The sequence below is a fragment of the Chiloscyllium punctatum genome, chromosome 12 (genome assembly GCF_047496795.1).
Source record: "Chiloscyllium punctatum isolate Juve2018m chromosome 12, sChiPun1.3, whole genome shotgun sequence".
NCBI classification, from domain to species: domain Eukaryota; kingdom Metazoa; phylum Chordata; class Chondrichthyes; order Orectolobiformes; family Hemiscylliidae; genus Chiloscyllium; species Chiloscyllium punctatum.
Window position 1 is genome coordinate 69,108,338 of NC_092750.1, and position 15,350 is coordinate 69,123,687.

Genomic DNA, 15,350 nt, shown 5'->3' on the forward strand with positions numbered 1-15,350 from the left:
CTTCCCCATTGTCTTCTTCACTATTATTCTTTATTAATTACTTTATATGATTGTAGACTTCCTAACTGTAACTGCTTATCTGTGAAAATGTTTGTTTCTTTATCCTATGCCTTCAAAACTGTTGCTATAACTTCATTACAGTCTCTTGCTAAAGATGGACTCACTATAGACGGTGGTAATGTCCTCCTCTTTTTATTACATCTGCCACATTTATCATTGATCTCTTGTATAAGTTTAGCGTATTCATCGTTCCTTACTTGTACATCTTTTCATAGAAATTTTGACCTCTGATAGCTTGGGAAACTGCCAATGTAGTTTTGAGATAATTAGCTTCTTTTCCTTTAAACGCCTATCTCTTGAAACCAATATTATTGTCTTAATATTTTGATAAAGATGGTAGATCTTGTTAAAAAGACACAATAATGTCAGAAATGTGTAAAACCTTTTAGACAGCCACCTCATCAGTAAGAGTATTTCACAGTTATATTTGTGTTGATAAAATAGTTTAAACCAGCTATTTTACAGGGAATCGTCACTTTTTTGTGATGTCAGCACATTGTCAGCCACAAACCTGAAGCAGTTAGAACTTTCAAATTTGTGAATTTTACTTTGGTCCTTATTATTGAAAGAATCTAGGTAACATTTTAATCTATCCACTCCACGCTCTGTGGATGTGTATCCATGGCACAATTCAACATGATTGAATGAGTCTACAACTAAAACATTCATTACTGGGTTGAAGCTTCTTGCAACTAGTATGATTTATCTGCCCAAATTGGTATTATCTTCCTCCCATTCTTTTGTGTTATGTGTAGCTTTGAACACCTTCTTACTCTATTTAGGACAATTTATTGCTTAATGGCATTTTGACTTGCATCTAAAACACCCCAGGCAATTCTTGGGATTCAATCTTTTGTCATAGTTTCCCCAATTCCAATTGTCTGTTTAAGTGCTGGAGGTATCTCTATCCTCACTCCTTTTTGTGATGATTTCATTTTCATAATTAACATTTTCAGCCTATATAAGGACATTGCCACCATCAATGAATCCTACATTATTTCTGTTGTTGTTGAATTTGAGCCATGAAGGCCCCTGGGAATTATTGTTCTCTCTGGATTTATTTTTAAAAAGGCTTCTGACATCCTTTCAAAATTGCTTCTTGCTAAAACAATAATACTAGTTAATCCAAGAATGTCCAATCTGAGCACAATCCAACAATTTAAAACAAACACAGCTTAAAAATCTCCAAACAGATTTTTTTCTATCTTGATTTTTGTTCTGTTAAATTCCATTTTGTTTGCTTCTATGGAATAATTATCTGGCTTTTTAAATTTATCAAAGTCTGTCTCTGCCTTTTTAACTATTTAACAGATCATTTTTATTTTGTCCAGAATTTTATCCATAAATGTTAAAAGATTATCCAAACATTCCTCCATGAGCCCCTGACCATACAGTATCTTAGTTTTCTTTGGTAAGGACATAACCTGTCCATATATCTGCTCATTTTTCCGTTGGCCATGATGTTCAACTTCACAGAACATCAGTGGGAAATCACACCCTTATTTGAGATGACCTGAAAGCAACTCAAATTACATCCTTTTATATGAAAAAAACTCAGTTAATAATCTTCATCTTTTGGGCAACCATCCTCTACAACTGATATCAAATAGGATCCAAATCAATTGGTGAGACCATCTCCAAGAAACTTTTGTGGATCAAGACTATCAACCACTCAATCTTACAAATCCTCCCCTTTTAAATCCACCCAGTCAATTAATCAAATCAGTTAAATCCCAATCACCTGCTTAACTTCTTATTATACTTTTCGTTGACTGTGAATGGTCCAGGTTGTGCCTTTTTGTTGACTTAGGTTTTAAAAGGGCTTTCCTGTGGGCACAGTTTGACATAAACCTAGATCAGATATATTATTGAAGTAAAGAGGGATTTTCCCACTTGTTTGCCTCAGTTTGGAGGATTAACATTGCCTTGGAATCCTTGTAAATGAGGGCACAGGAAATAAGACACTGTAGCCTGCACCTAGCTCCTACTGAACAGATACTGTTTAGGTTACTACAGTGAAAGCTGCAGGCAGGGGCTAATTCTATTTTGTTTATCCACATATTTCTCTCAAAATACAGGTCATTCTGTTATAAAGTGCATTTCATCAATGCAAATTTGCTGTAATGCTATTGATGAATTGGGGATGCTGTTTTTACAGCATGAACTTTTAAAACGTGTGTTGGATGTAATGCGATTACAACACTAACACTTTAAGCACTGTTTCCATATGGACTTTTCCATAAGGCAGGGCTGCATAAGAATGCAATCATCATGTTATAGAAGAACTGACTGTATATAAAATACAAATCAACACGTAATCTTCTCTAATCTCCATGGAAAATTAGAAGACCCAATACCTGAAAAGCCTACAATTACTTTAATTTTCCTGCCCTCCCAGGATATCCGTGGTCTAGCCACGATCATGATCTACATCTACACCAAAGGGAAATTGGCAGTCTCTTTCTTGCTGTGTCAATTTTTCTTTAAATTAATTTCCATTGATCTGCTATAAGTCTGTTTCCCATAATTAATGCCAATTGACTTCACCCCCTCTAGTTTTTGTATCAGGAAGAGGAGGGGGAAGAGGTGGGCAGGATAATCTCCCTACTTGGGGAAAACATTAATTCCCAGGGGCCTTCATGGAATCTGTCAATACAGTCATAGAGTCATAGAGATGTACAGCATGGAAACAGACCCTTCAATCCAACCCATCCATGCCGACCAGATATCCCAACCCAATCTAGTCCCACATGCTAGCACCCGGCCCATATCCCTCCAAGCCCTCCCTATTTAAAGAATCAACCAAATGCCTCTTAAATGTTGCAATTGCACCAGCCTCCACCACATCCTCTGGCAACTCATTCCATACACGTACCACCCTCTGCGTGAAAAGGTTGCCCCTTAGGTCTGTTTTATATCTTTCCCCTCTCACCCTAAACCTATGCCCTCTAGTTATGGATTCCCCGATTCCAGGGAAAAGACCTTGCCTATTTATCCTATCATGCCCCTCATAACCTTGTAAACCTCTATCAGGTCACCCCTCAGCCTTCGACGCTCCAGGGAAAACAGCCCCAGCCTGTTCAGCCTCTCCCTGTAGCTCAGTTCCTCCAACCCTGGCAACATCCTTGTAAATATTTTCTGAACCCTTTCAAGTTTCACAATATCTTTCCGATAAGAAGGAGACCAGAATTGCACGCAATATTCCAACAGTGGCCTCACCAATGTCCTATACAGCCGCAACATGACCTCCCAACTCCTGCACTCAATACTCTGACCAATAAAGGAAAGCATACCAAATGCCTTCTTCACTACCTGCGAGTCCATTTTCAAGGAGCTATGAACCTGCACACTCCAAGGTCTCTTTGTTCAGCAACACTCCCTAGGACCTTACCATTAAGTGTATAAGTCCTGCGAAGATTTGATTTCCCAAAATGTAGCACCTTGCATTTATCTGAATTAAACTCCATCTGCCATTTCTCAGCCCATTGGCCCATCTGGTTCAGATGTTGTTGTAATCTGAGGTAACCCTCTTCGCTGTCCACGACACCTCCAATTTTGGTGTCATCTGCAAACTTACTAACTGTACCTCTTATGTTCGCATCCAAATCAATTATGTAAATGACAAAAAGTAGAAGGCCCAGCACTCCATTGGTCTCAGGCCTCCAGTCTGAAAAACAATGTATATTCAATGTATCAAAAGGTATTGCACCTATAAACATAGCCACTCCAAAATATTAAATCTTCAAAGCAACATATTGTCTAGAGGGTAAAGAGAGTTGTGATTGTTTCAAACAGCTTACCTAGTACCAAATTACCTATTTACCACAAAATTGAATATCTGTAGTCACCTGGTTGAATAGACAATTAACTGCCAAGCATTGTTTGAATTTTAAATCATGCAAGTTGGCTCTGATTGATCAAAGCATTGCCATGCAAAATGAACCAGGGAATGACTGTCACCTATGTTGTTAAGTTCAAACAGTGAGTGCCCATATTCTTTTGATTTGGAGATGCCGGTGTTGGACTGGGGTGTACAAAGTTAAAAATCACAACACCAGGTTACAGTCCAACAGGTTAATTGGAAACGCTAGCTTTCGGAATGCTGCTCCTTCATCAGGTGGTTGTTCTTTTGCTACCTGAAATGAACTAGGCCCTGTGTATTAATATGCGTAACTTCAACAAAATTAAATATTGGAATTTATATCCAAAGTAGTAAAGGCCATCAATAAGGAGCAGCTGAAAACAAAATGATCAAATCTTTCAGCTTTTAAAAAAATAGAAGTTGTGACAAATTAACAAAAACATTGACCATGCAAATCCAACAGATAATTATTTTTACAGTAGCTGGTTTTGCTCATGTGTATGTAACTAAACTAGCTGCATAAACATTAAGCATTCACTTTGCATTGGCTGAAGTGCAGTATTTTTTTTAATGTGTAGCATATTTGCTGTTGCTGCTCCTTCAATTTGAATGGCAAACAGTTTCCATTTTGCAGCTAGGCTCAGGGACTCACATGGCTGTCTAAAACAGTATATATGTTCTGCTACCTGTGAGTTTACATACCTTCTTCTACAATATCATATCTAGGGTGCCTGGCAGTGTACTGATACCCCTCAAGTGCAATATCATGATAGAAGAATAAACAGCAGCAGCTCTTCCTATTTCCGGTTGGTCGATACAATAACAATAAAAAGGAAACAAATTGTGGTGCATGGGTGTTACCACAATTTCTGATTCCTGTTTTGTCTGTTTTATGTCTGTTACTCCAAAAGTAGTAGTTATCTGTTTACTTAAAATGTGCAAAGGAATTTCAAACAAGCGTGATGCTAGTATTACTCACAATGATTTCACTATGATCACTATCATATAAAAGTACCCTAATTTATAGCAGCACTTATGTGCTTTAAAAGGTTTTGTGAGAACCCCTCCATGGTCCATGGGGAATTACTAATAAATCTCCTCATGGAACTGGTTGAGTACGAGTTTCTTTGATAACAGGCAATGGCCTATCTAACTAGAATTCAACACCTCAACCTTTTCTCTTGTGGTGTACTGGTGGAGGGTGACAGAAGGCCCAGGTTCAAGTCCTACCTAATCCAAGAGGTGTGCAGTGGCAGCTCTGAACAGGTTGATTAAAGAAAAGCAGAACCAGCAGACCTGTTGTGGTGCAGCGGTAGCATTCCTGCTTCTGGACCAGAAGGCCCAAATTCAAGCCCCACATTCTCCAGAGGTGTGTGATAGCATCTCTGAACAGGTTGATTTTTTTTTAAGAAAGCAGACTCAGAAGGATTCTGTAGCACAGTGGTAATCCAGGAGACCAGGGCTCAAGGCCTACCTGCTGTAAGGGTGTGTATCATCTCCAAACAAGTTGACTCAAGAAAAAAAGACATAACTCGTTGCCCATAATGGGCTTTTCAGATAAACATCTAATTGGCTGCATAGGTGATTACTCGTGGTAGTTAACAGTTTTAAAAAGTCTTGGTGATTTGGTTCGGTTGTGTTTGATAATACTTACATCTTTCCGAGAGGCTGTTGAGGCTGTTGAGGTGCAGTGTCCCTACCTGGAGACCATAAGGCTTAGGTTCAGAAGTGTGTGATAACATCTCTGAATATGTTGATTAGAAATTATCCATAAAGCAGACTCGTTCTGCAGATTTGCCTGTCCTGGGTTGTGCACCATGGCCTTTGAGAACCATGAATAATGGCTCTATTTTTTGGTGTTCAATAAGTTTGCTGATGACACCAAAATTTGCTTCGCTGATGACAGCAAAGAAGGTCACCTTAGATTACAATGGGATCTTGATCAGATGGGCCAGTGGGCTGAGAAGTGGCAGATGGAGTTTAATCTAGATAAATGTGAGGTGCTGCATTTTGGGAAAGTAAATCCTAGCAGGACTTGTACACTTAATGGTAAGGTCCTAGGGAATGTTACTGAACAAAGAGACCTTGGAGTGCAGGTTCATAGCCCCTTGATAGTGGAGTCACAGGTAGATAGGATAGTGAAGGCGACGTTTGGTATGCTTTCCTTTATTACTCAGAGTATTGAGTACAGGAGTTGGGAGGTCATTTTGCGGCTGTACAGGACATTGGCTAGGCCACTTTTGGAATATTACGTGCAGTTCTGGTCTCCTTCCTATCGGAAAGATGTTGTGAAACTTGAAAGGGTTCAGAAAAGATTTACAAGGATGTTGCCAGGATTGGAGGATTTGAGCTATAGGGAGAGGTTGAATAGGCTAGGGCTGTTTTCCCTGGCGCGTCAGAGGCTGAGGGGTGACCTTGTAGAGGTTTTTAAAATCAATAGGGGCATGGATTGATAAATAGATAAAGTCTTTTCTCTGGGATGGGGGAGTCCAGAACTAGAGGGCATATGTTTAGGGTGAGAGGGGAAAGATATAAAAGAGACCTAAGAGGCAACTTTTTCACTCAAACGGTGGTACATGTATGGAATGAGTTGCCAGAGGAAGTGGTGGAGGCTAGTACAATTGCAACATTTAAGAGGCATTTGGATGGGTATATGAATAGGAAAGATTTGGATGGATATGGGCGGGGTGCTGGCAGGTGGGACTAGATTGGGTTGGGATATCTGGTCAGCATGGACTAGTTGGACCAAAGGGTCTGTTTCCGTGCTGTACATCTGAGTCTAATAGACAATGTTATTTTCCAGTTTAGCATTCTGAGTTATTATAAATTTTGGTGCGTACCTCTTACAATTGGGATGGTGATAACGTACATTTTCTCTAATCAACCTGTTCAGAGGTGTTATAACACATCTGGATCAGCTGAGACTGAACCTGAAGCTCCTGACTCAGAGGTAAGGAGACTGCCATTGCACCACAACAGCCCGAGTGAGTACATGTATTCATAAATCGAACATGAGAAACAACTGAACATTACTTTTCAAAATGCCAAGTTTCCAAATGGAGGTGTTCCAGAAAACTCTTTCAAATACCCAAAGCTGCTTTGTAGACAGCATTATCACAACAAATGGATCACTCCCAGGCTCGAGGTCTGACCATGCTGCAATATTCTAAAAGTGAATATACAATTTTCACAAGGCTTCCAGATCTCAACTGTGTTTCATTCCATTGTATTGTCCTCACCCAGTCGCCATAAATGTTGGCCAATTTCCCTGTGGCCCAGAAACATGGAAGCCAATTCTAGTTTCAAGTAAAATGTGCAAATTTGAGGTGGCTGTAGTCAGAATTCTAGCCTTTCTGTTTCATGTAGCACAGTTCCATGCCAGACACTGCATTGGAGATCAGTTGTGGATTTAAGAATGATATTCCTTCATTTGAATTTGATAAATTCAGAAGCTCTCCAACTCTCAAAAGGGAGTGTTGAAAGAAACTAAAAAGTAATTTCAATTTCAAATTTCTGATTATAATCAAAAGCCAAGATATTATTTGTGATTTTGGGCATTGGACTGCAAAAAGTAGAAAAAAAGCTACATGGATTATATTGATTCCATGTATGACACTACCTATAGAGCTTTGCTTTTTCGATGTTAGCAAAAGAGAAATGCTGTTCTCAAACCTTGTAGAATTCATGGAAGTCTGCAAATGGTGCCCTCCCTATGCTACCTGTTGGTATGACTTGTTAATTCGCTATTTAGTAGAAGGTTTAAAATAGCAAATGGAATTTTGTGAACTTATAACATTGTACAAATATAAGTTATAGTCATTGTTAGGATGATAGCTCTGAAAGCTTCGGACTTCAAATAAACCTGTTGGACTATAACCTGGTGTTGTGACTTCCAATTTTTCAAATATTGGTTTAAAGTGATTGGAAAATTTTGCATACAATCCAACAACCCACAGTAGGACTCTTGTGGTGCACTGGTAGTGGAGGCCAGGACCAGGAGGCCTAGGTTCAAGGCTCATTTGCTCCAGGGATGTGTAAGACCATCTTTGATTGGAAAATATCTATTCACCGATAGTGGACAAGAAACTCAGCCGAGAACAAAAGTTAAGCAAAAATATATAGGTATTATTTTAAGCCTCCTTTTGGATAAAGACAGAGAAATTGAAAAGTAATTTCAATATCTAATTTTTCATTGTAGACAAGAGCCATGTGATGTTGGATGTTAGACTGCAAAAAGTAGAAAAAAAACTATTACAAGTGGCACTGTACAGATTACGTTGATTCTGTGTGTGCCATAACATATACCTTTTGGGCTTTCTGACATGCAATTCACTAAGAACATTGTCAACAATGTAACCCATCATTTATGTTTCTCCTGTTCCACAGGTTTTGTGACTAAGTGCATTCAGTTATATGAAACCACAGTTGTTCGGCATGGGCTGATGTTAGTTGGTCCTACAGGGTCTGGAAAGACAAAGGTAGGATACAACATATAACAATGTTGCCTGTATACTGTAATAGATCCAAACCACAATTCATGCATAATTAAATGTGAGACTAATTCTGTTTTCAGATTCATAGTGTTGCTTCTGAGTTATACTTCGTACTAAACTGTTTACAGCTAGTTAATGATGAGGAAACAAGAGCCAATAATCAGCCACTTAAAGGGACACTAACTGAAACAAAAACTTCAAAGGAATCTGATCAATTTAAATGTTATTCCTGCGCTGATAAATATGCTACAGCTCCTGAGGTGACCAGTGTCCCTTTATAACTTGTAGAAGTAAGGAGAAGTCAGGACAGAATCAGGGACCTTCAGATTTTCAGTTAAACACTCTTGCACTTAAGCTATTTAAAACTTAATACAGAATGAGAGCTGCTGACACTCAGGATGCAGCCAGGAACCATCAAGTTCTGACCAGTGGTCTCCCAACTGAGCTATTTCATCATTTATAGTGTTCGTTATACTGTTTTGAACAACCAATAAAGATTATTAAACAAAGCTTCTTAAAGGGATAATGTACCAAAGATTCTTCAACAGAAACATATCTAGTTTCTGGTAGTGATGGTGCATTCCAGGCTCTGCAGCATTCACTAGTTGCAGAAGGCGATCATCATACTGACAGACACCATATGCTCCCATGGAGGACAACTGGGCACAGATATAACATGCAATAAAGCCAAGTAGTTTTATCCAACAACACTCTCCTCAACTGATTGCCTAGACTTCCTAATAGCCACCTGGACCAGGCCTGAAAGCAGGTTCACAAGGATGTACTCTAATTTGTTTTCCACCTCCACAAGACCAAAAAAGATTACTAAATAGATAATTAGCTACTAAACAGGGCACAGCTGGAATGGGAGCTGCTGAAACCTGGGACCTTTTGATCTTCAATCCAACATTCTTTGAACAGAACTATTTCAGCCTTCAAGCAGAACATCAGCCCCTGAAACCTAAGATTGAACCAGGCCAACGTTAGAGTAACACAGTCCCATCTGAACTATTTCAGCCTTTATAGTGCCGCCTTGAACTGTTATTAACTGCCAATAAAGACTAATAAACAAACTAACCAGTATTCCACCACTTAAAGGGGGACAGTAAGATTATACACAATAAGAACAGCTGAAACTTTTGGGTTGAACCAGAACCCTGTAGATTATCAGTCTAATGTTCTCTTATCTTCTGCTGACATTGTGTCTCCTTGTAGTCTGGAAAAAAATAATAAAAAGTAATAAACGGTTTTAGTCAGTATTTAGCCACTTAATGCAACATAGGAATGTCAAGCAGAAGTGCTGAAACCTGAGATTGAATCTAGCAATATTGAAACTTACACTCAAATTGAGTTATATCAGTTCTTCGTAAAAAGGTGATGATATCAGAGCCCTTGAATATTTGGATAGATTGTTGCTAAGAAAGGCAGTGAAAGGTTATCAGTGTTAGGCAGTAATGTGGATTTGAGGTGACAACCAGATCAACATCATTCTACTAAATGGCAGAGCAGGTTCCAAATAGCCTATTCCTTAATTGTACATACTTAAAGAAAACTGGAGATGCTGAGGTCTGGGGTTGAACCAGACATTTAACTCTTTATTCTAATGTCTTCTAACAGAGCTATTTTAGTCGATACAATTCCTTTTTATATTCTTTTCAGCAACAAATAAATACTAACAAGCAAATTAGCCAGGATGCTGCCATTTTTGGAACATGAATCAGTTCATATAGAGTGAGAGCTGCTGAAACCTTGGAATGAGCTAGATCATTAGGTTATCAGTCTAACATTTTCCAAACTAAGCTACTTCAGTCTTTATGCAAAACAAGATTTACACTCCTTTAGATCTTCTGTTTAATGCTTTCACAATTGAGGTATTTATTATTATTATTATTAAAGTTATTTTGAGCCCACCAATTTCTCTCTGTAACTGAAGAGAAATAGAAAAACCGTGGATTTTATCTGTTGGAAGGGAGGAAAGGTATGTGGGAAAAAGGCACTTTTAGGGACATCTAGACAAACTCTCCCATTGGAGCTATTTCACTGGTTATCCAGAATGGCAGCTGCTGAACATGGAATTGAACCAGGGACCAGTTAGCACTTCAATCTAATGCTGTCCCAACTGAGATTTTTCATCCTGCATAACATTGCTTTATAATTCATCTGAGCAATTATTAAAGAGTAATAAACAAACCAATCATACTCAAAAAGAGCTGCTGAAACCTGGGATTAAACACAGGTCCTTCAGATGTTCACTCAATGTTCACCCAACTGAATAATAGCACTGTTCATATCTTTTAGAGTAAGTAAAGTCAAGCAGAGTAATTAACAAGCAAACCAGTATTCGGCCACTTAATGGGCTCTAGGTAGGTTACTGAAAACTGCTGAAATCTAGGATTGAATCAGGGTCCTTTTAGTCTAAAATTCTTCAACCTGAGCTATTTCAACCTTCACACATTTTCATTCATACCCTTTTCGGCAAACTACAAATGCTAATAATTGAATTAATTTAACAGAGCAGAATCAGATTATACAAAGTGAAAAAAGATGAAACCTTATTCTGAAATAGAGACTTTTAGATCTTCAGGCTAGTTTGCCAACTGAGCTGTTACAGACTCTTTACAACATAAAAGATGCTGAACCTTGATAATAAAACAGAGATCTTTACTCAAAGATTTTCTTAACTAGGCTATTTCAGCCTTCAAAGTTTTGCTTTATACTCTTGACTAAAAAAATGAGTACAGTAACAAATTAACCAGCATTCTGGCATGGTAGCTCAGTGGTTAGCATGGCAGCTTCACAGCGCCAGGGCCCAGGTTCAATTCCAGCCTTGGGCGACTGTCTGTGTGGAATTTGCACATTCCCTCTCCTTGTCTGCGTAGGTCATGGGTTTCCTCCCACAATTCAAATATGTGCAGGTCCGGTGGATTGCTCATGTTAAATTGCCCATCGTGTTAGGTGCATTAGTCAGAGGGAAATGGGTCTGGGTGGGTTACTCTTCGGAGGGTCGGTGTGCACTTGTTGGGCCAAATGGCCTGTTTCCACACTGTAACGACCCTAATCAGCTTATAGAGTCATAGAATCATAGTGATGTACAGCATGGTAACAGACCCTTCGGTCCAACCTGCCCATGCCGAACCAATATCCCAACCCAATCTAGTCCCACCTGCCAGCACCCGGCCCATATCCCTCCAAATCCTTCCTATTCATATACCCATCCAAATGCCTCTTAAATGTTGCAATTGTACCAGCCTCTACCACATCCTCTGGCAGCTCATTCCATACACGTACTACCCTCTGCGTGAAAAAATTGCCCCTTAGGTCTCTTTTATATATTTTCCCTCTCACCCTAAACCTATGCTTTCTAGTTCTGGACTCCCCGACCCCAGGGAAAAGACTTTGTCTATTTATCCTATAATGCCCCTCAATTTTGTAAATCTCTATAAGGTCACCCCTCAACCTCTGACACTCCAGGGAAAACAGCCCCAGCCTGTTCAGCCTCTCCCTGTAGCTCAGTTCCTCCAACCCTGGCAACATCCTTGTTAATCTTTTCTGAACCCTTTCAAGTTTCACAACATCTTTCCAATAAGAAGACCATAATTGCACTCAGTATTCCAACAGTGGCCTCATCAATGTCCTGTACAGCCGCAACAGGACCTCCCAACTCCTGTACTCAATACTCTGACCAATAAAGGAAAGCATACCAAACACCACCATCACTATCCTATCTACCTGCGAATCCACTTTCAAGGAGCTATGAACCTGCACACTCCAAGGTCTCTTTGTTCAGCAACACTCCCTAGGACCTTACCATTAAGTGTATGAGTCCTGCTAAGATTTGATTTCCCAAAATGCAGCACCTCGCATTTATCTGAATTAAACACCATCTGCCACTTCTCAGTCCATTGGCCCACCTGATCCAGATCCTGTTGTAACCTGAGGTAACCCTCTTCGCTGTCCACTACACCTCCAATTTTGGTGTCATCTGCAAACTTATTAACTGTACCTCTCATGCTTGCATCTAAATCATTTATGTAAATGACAAAAAGTAGAGGGCCCAGCACCGATCCTTGTGGCACTCCACTGGTCACGGGCTTCCAGTCTGAAAAAACAACCTTCCACCACCACCCTCTGTCTTCTACCTTTAAGCCAGTTCTGTATCCAAATGGCTAGTTCTCCCTGTATTCCATGAGATCTAGTCTTGCTAATCAGTCTCCCATGGGGAACCTTGTCGAACGCTTTACTGAAGTCCATATAGATCACGTGAACTGCTCTGCCGTCATCAAACGTCTTTGTTACTTCTTCAAAAATCTCAATCAAGTTTGTGAGACATGATTTCTTATGCACAAAGCCATGTTGACTATCCCGAATCAGTCCTTGCCTTTCCAAATACATCCTATCCCTCAGGATTCCCTCCAACAACTTGCCCACCAACAAGGTCAGGCTCATCGGTCTATAGTTCCCTGGCTTGTCTTTACCGCCCTTCTTAAACAGTGGCACCACATTTGCCAACCTCCAGTCTTTCGACACCTCACCTGTGACTATCGATGATACAAATATCTCAGCAAGAGGCCCGGTAATCACTTCCCTAGCTTCCCACAGAGCTCTCGGGTACACCTGATCAGGTCCTGGGAATTTATCCACTTTTATGTGTTTCAAGACATCCAGCACTTCCTCCTCTGTAATATGGACATTTTGCAAGATGTCACCATCTATTTCCCTACAGTCTATATCTTCCATATCCTTTTCCACACTAAATACTGATGCAAAATATTCATTTAGTATCTCCCCCATTTCCTGTTGCTCCACACAAAGGTCACCTTGCTGATCTTTGAGGGTCCCTATTCTCTCCCTAGTTACCTTTTTGTCCTTAATATATTTGTAAAAGCCCTTTGGATTCTCCTTAATTCTATTTGCCAAAGCTATCTCATGTCCCCATTTTGCTCTCCTGATTTCCCTCTTAAGTATACTCCTACTTCCTTTATACTCTTCTAAGGATTCACTCGATTTATCCTGTCTATAACTGACATATGCTTCCTTCTTTTTCTTAACCTAATGCTCAATTTCTTTAGTCATCCAGCACTCCCTATACCTACCAGTATGGAATAAGATCACTTGAAAGTTCTGAGTGAACTAGGCACCATTAGATTTTAAGTTTGACAGTTTCCTAACTGAAATATTTGAGCATTCATTCAGAATGTGAGCTGTTGAAACCTGAGATGAACCAATGGCTGTAAGCTCTTCAATTTATTTTAGTCTACACAGTGCTTCCTTATAGTCTTTGGACAAGCTAACAAAAAGCATTAATGTTAATCATTATTCAGTCACTTAGAAGAAAAGATGTTGAAACACAGGATTCAACCAAGAATCTTTCCATTTTCTATACAACATTCTTCTAACTGTAAACTCTTTTGGTGTTAATGCAGAACAAGAGCTGCTACACTTTGGGATTGAACAATGAGCTTTCAGTTTAACACACTCCCCACTCAACTTTTTGAACCTTCCTCGGCTACTAGAGCTGCAGAAACCTAGTGTTGAGGCAGGATCTTTTCAATCTTTACTTTGACACTCTCTTAGCTGAGCTATGTGAGCCTTCATGTGAAGAGAGAACTGCTGGAACCCTGGAAGAAACCATGGACTACTTGGATCTTCAATGTAATGCTCTTCACTCTGAACAGCATAAAGTGAGCCAGTCTGAGTTAGGATGACAGATTTTCTTTCCTAAAGAGAAGTAGAAAGCCTGATGGACTTTTTCTTCAATTTGCTTATTTCATGGCCATCATTACTAAACTAGTTTTCTATTCTTTATTGATTAAATCAATCAATTTAAAATACCCAGCTGTCTTGTTCCATTTGAACACATGTCTATGTAGCTTTGATCCAACAGGATGGATTATTAGTTTGGTAATATAACCATAATGCTATCATGCCTTGCTGTTCCCTTTCTGGGGGAATCAGTTAGGCCAGATGGATCTTTGTTCTGAAAGATCGATCTTCATCTGATTGTTATAATGTTGTCATATGTGGCTACTAGATGCCACTTGACAGTGACCAGAAATTTTTGATCACCACCAAGAACTTGGTGCCAGCTATTAATATCAACTCAAGCTTGTTCACTAACTTCCTGATAGTGGAATGAGCACCTTAAATTGCTGAAGCCTAATGCACAGTCATATTGAGCTCTGCATATGCACAGCTCACATTCTGAATGAATACTCAAATATTTCAGTTAGGAAACTGTCAAACTTAAAATCTACTGGTCCCTAGTTCACTCAGAAGTTTCAAGTGATCTTATTCCATACTGGAAGATATATGCAGACTCTCTGTCTGCAAAAACTCTCTTGACATGTACCTTGAACTTGCTATTCATTCTTGGTGCTCAGTAGGTTCCTGATACTCTCTTACCTGCTGATAGAGATGGTACAGCAGCACTGAAATCTATTCTGCACCATTTTATGCAGGGGTCTCTAAGGGTATTTGTGAAGGGTTTCGCAAAGAGTTGGGAGAGGGAATTTTCAGAATGGCAATGTGTAAAGTGGAGTGTCACAGAAATCAGTGTTGGGACCACAATTATTTACGATATTAAAGACTTGGATGACAGACGTGAAGGTACTATCACCTAGTTTACAGGTGCTGCAGAACTAGGTTGGGAAACAGGATGACACAAAGAGTCGACAGAAGGTGTAAACACGTTTTGTAAGTGAGCACAAACTTAGAAGATGAAATGTAATGGGGCAAAACGTGAGGTTATGCACTTTGTCTTGAAGAATGGAGTAGCTGAATATTATTTAAATGGAGAAACACGGCAGAAAGCTACAGCACAGAATGTTTTAGGAGTTCTTGTGCATAAATCACAAAAAGCTAGCATAAATTTCAACAAATAATAGTGAAGGCTAATTAAATATGGCCTTTATTTCAAATGGAATGGAATTAAAAAT

The 15,350-nt window shown here is 39.4% G+C and overlaps 1 protein-coding gene across 1 annotated transcript in view; it reads left to right on the forward strand.

Moving 5' to 3' along the window:
* Window positions 1-15,350, forward strand: part of dnah1 (dynein, axonemal, heavy chain 1) — a 425,483-nt gene that overhangs the window by 204,618 nt on the left and 205,515 nt on the right. Inside the window, exon 36 of the mRNA XM_072582714.1 lies at window positions 8,309-8,400. Within this exon, the coding sequence (XP_072438815.1) occupies window positions 8,309-8,400 (92 nt within the window). The remainder of the gene's footprint in view (window positions 1-8,308; window positions 8,401-15,350) is intronic.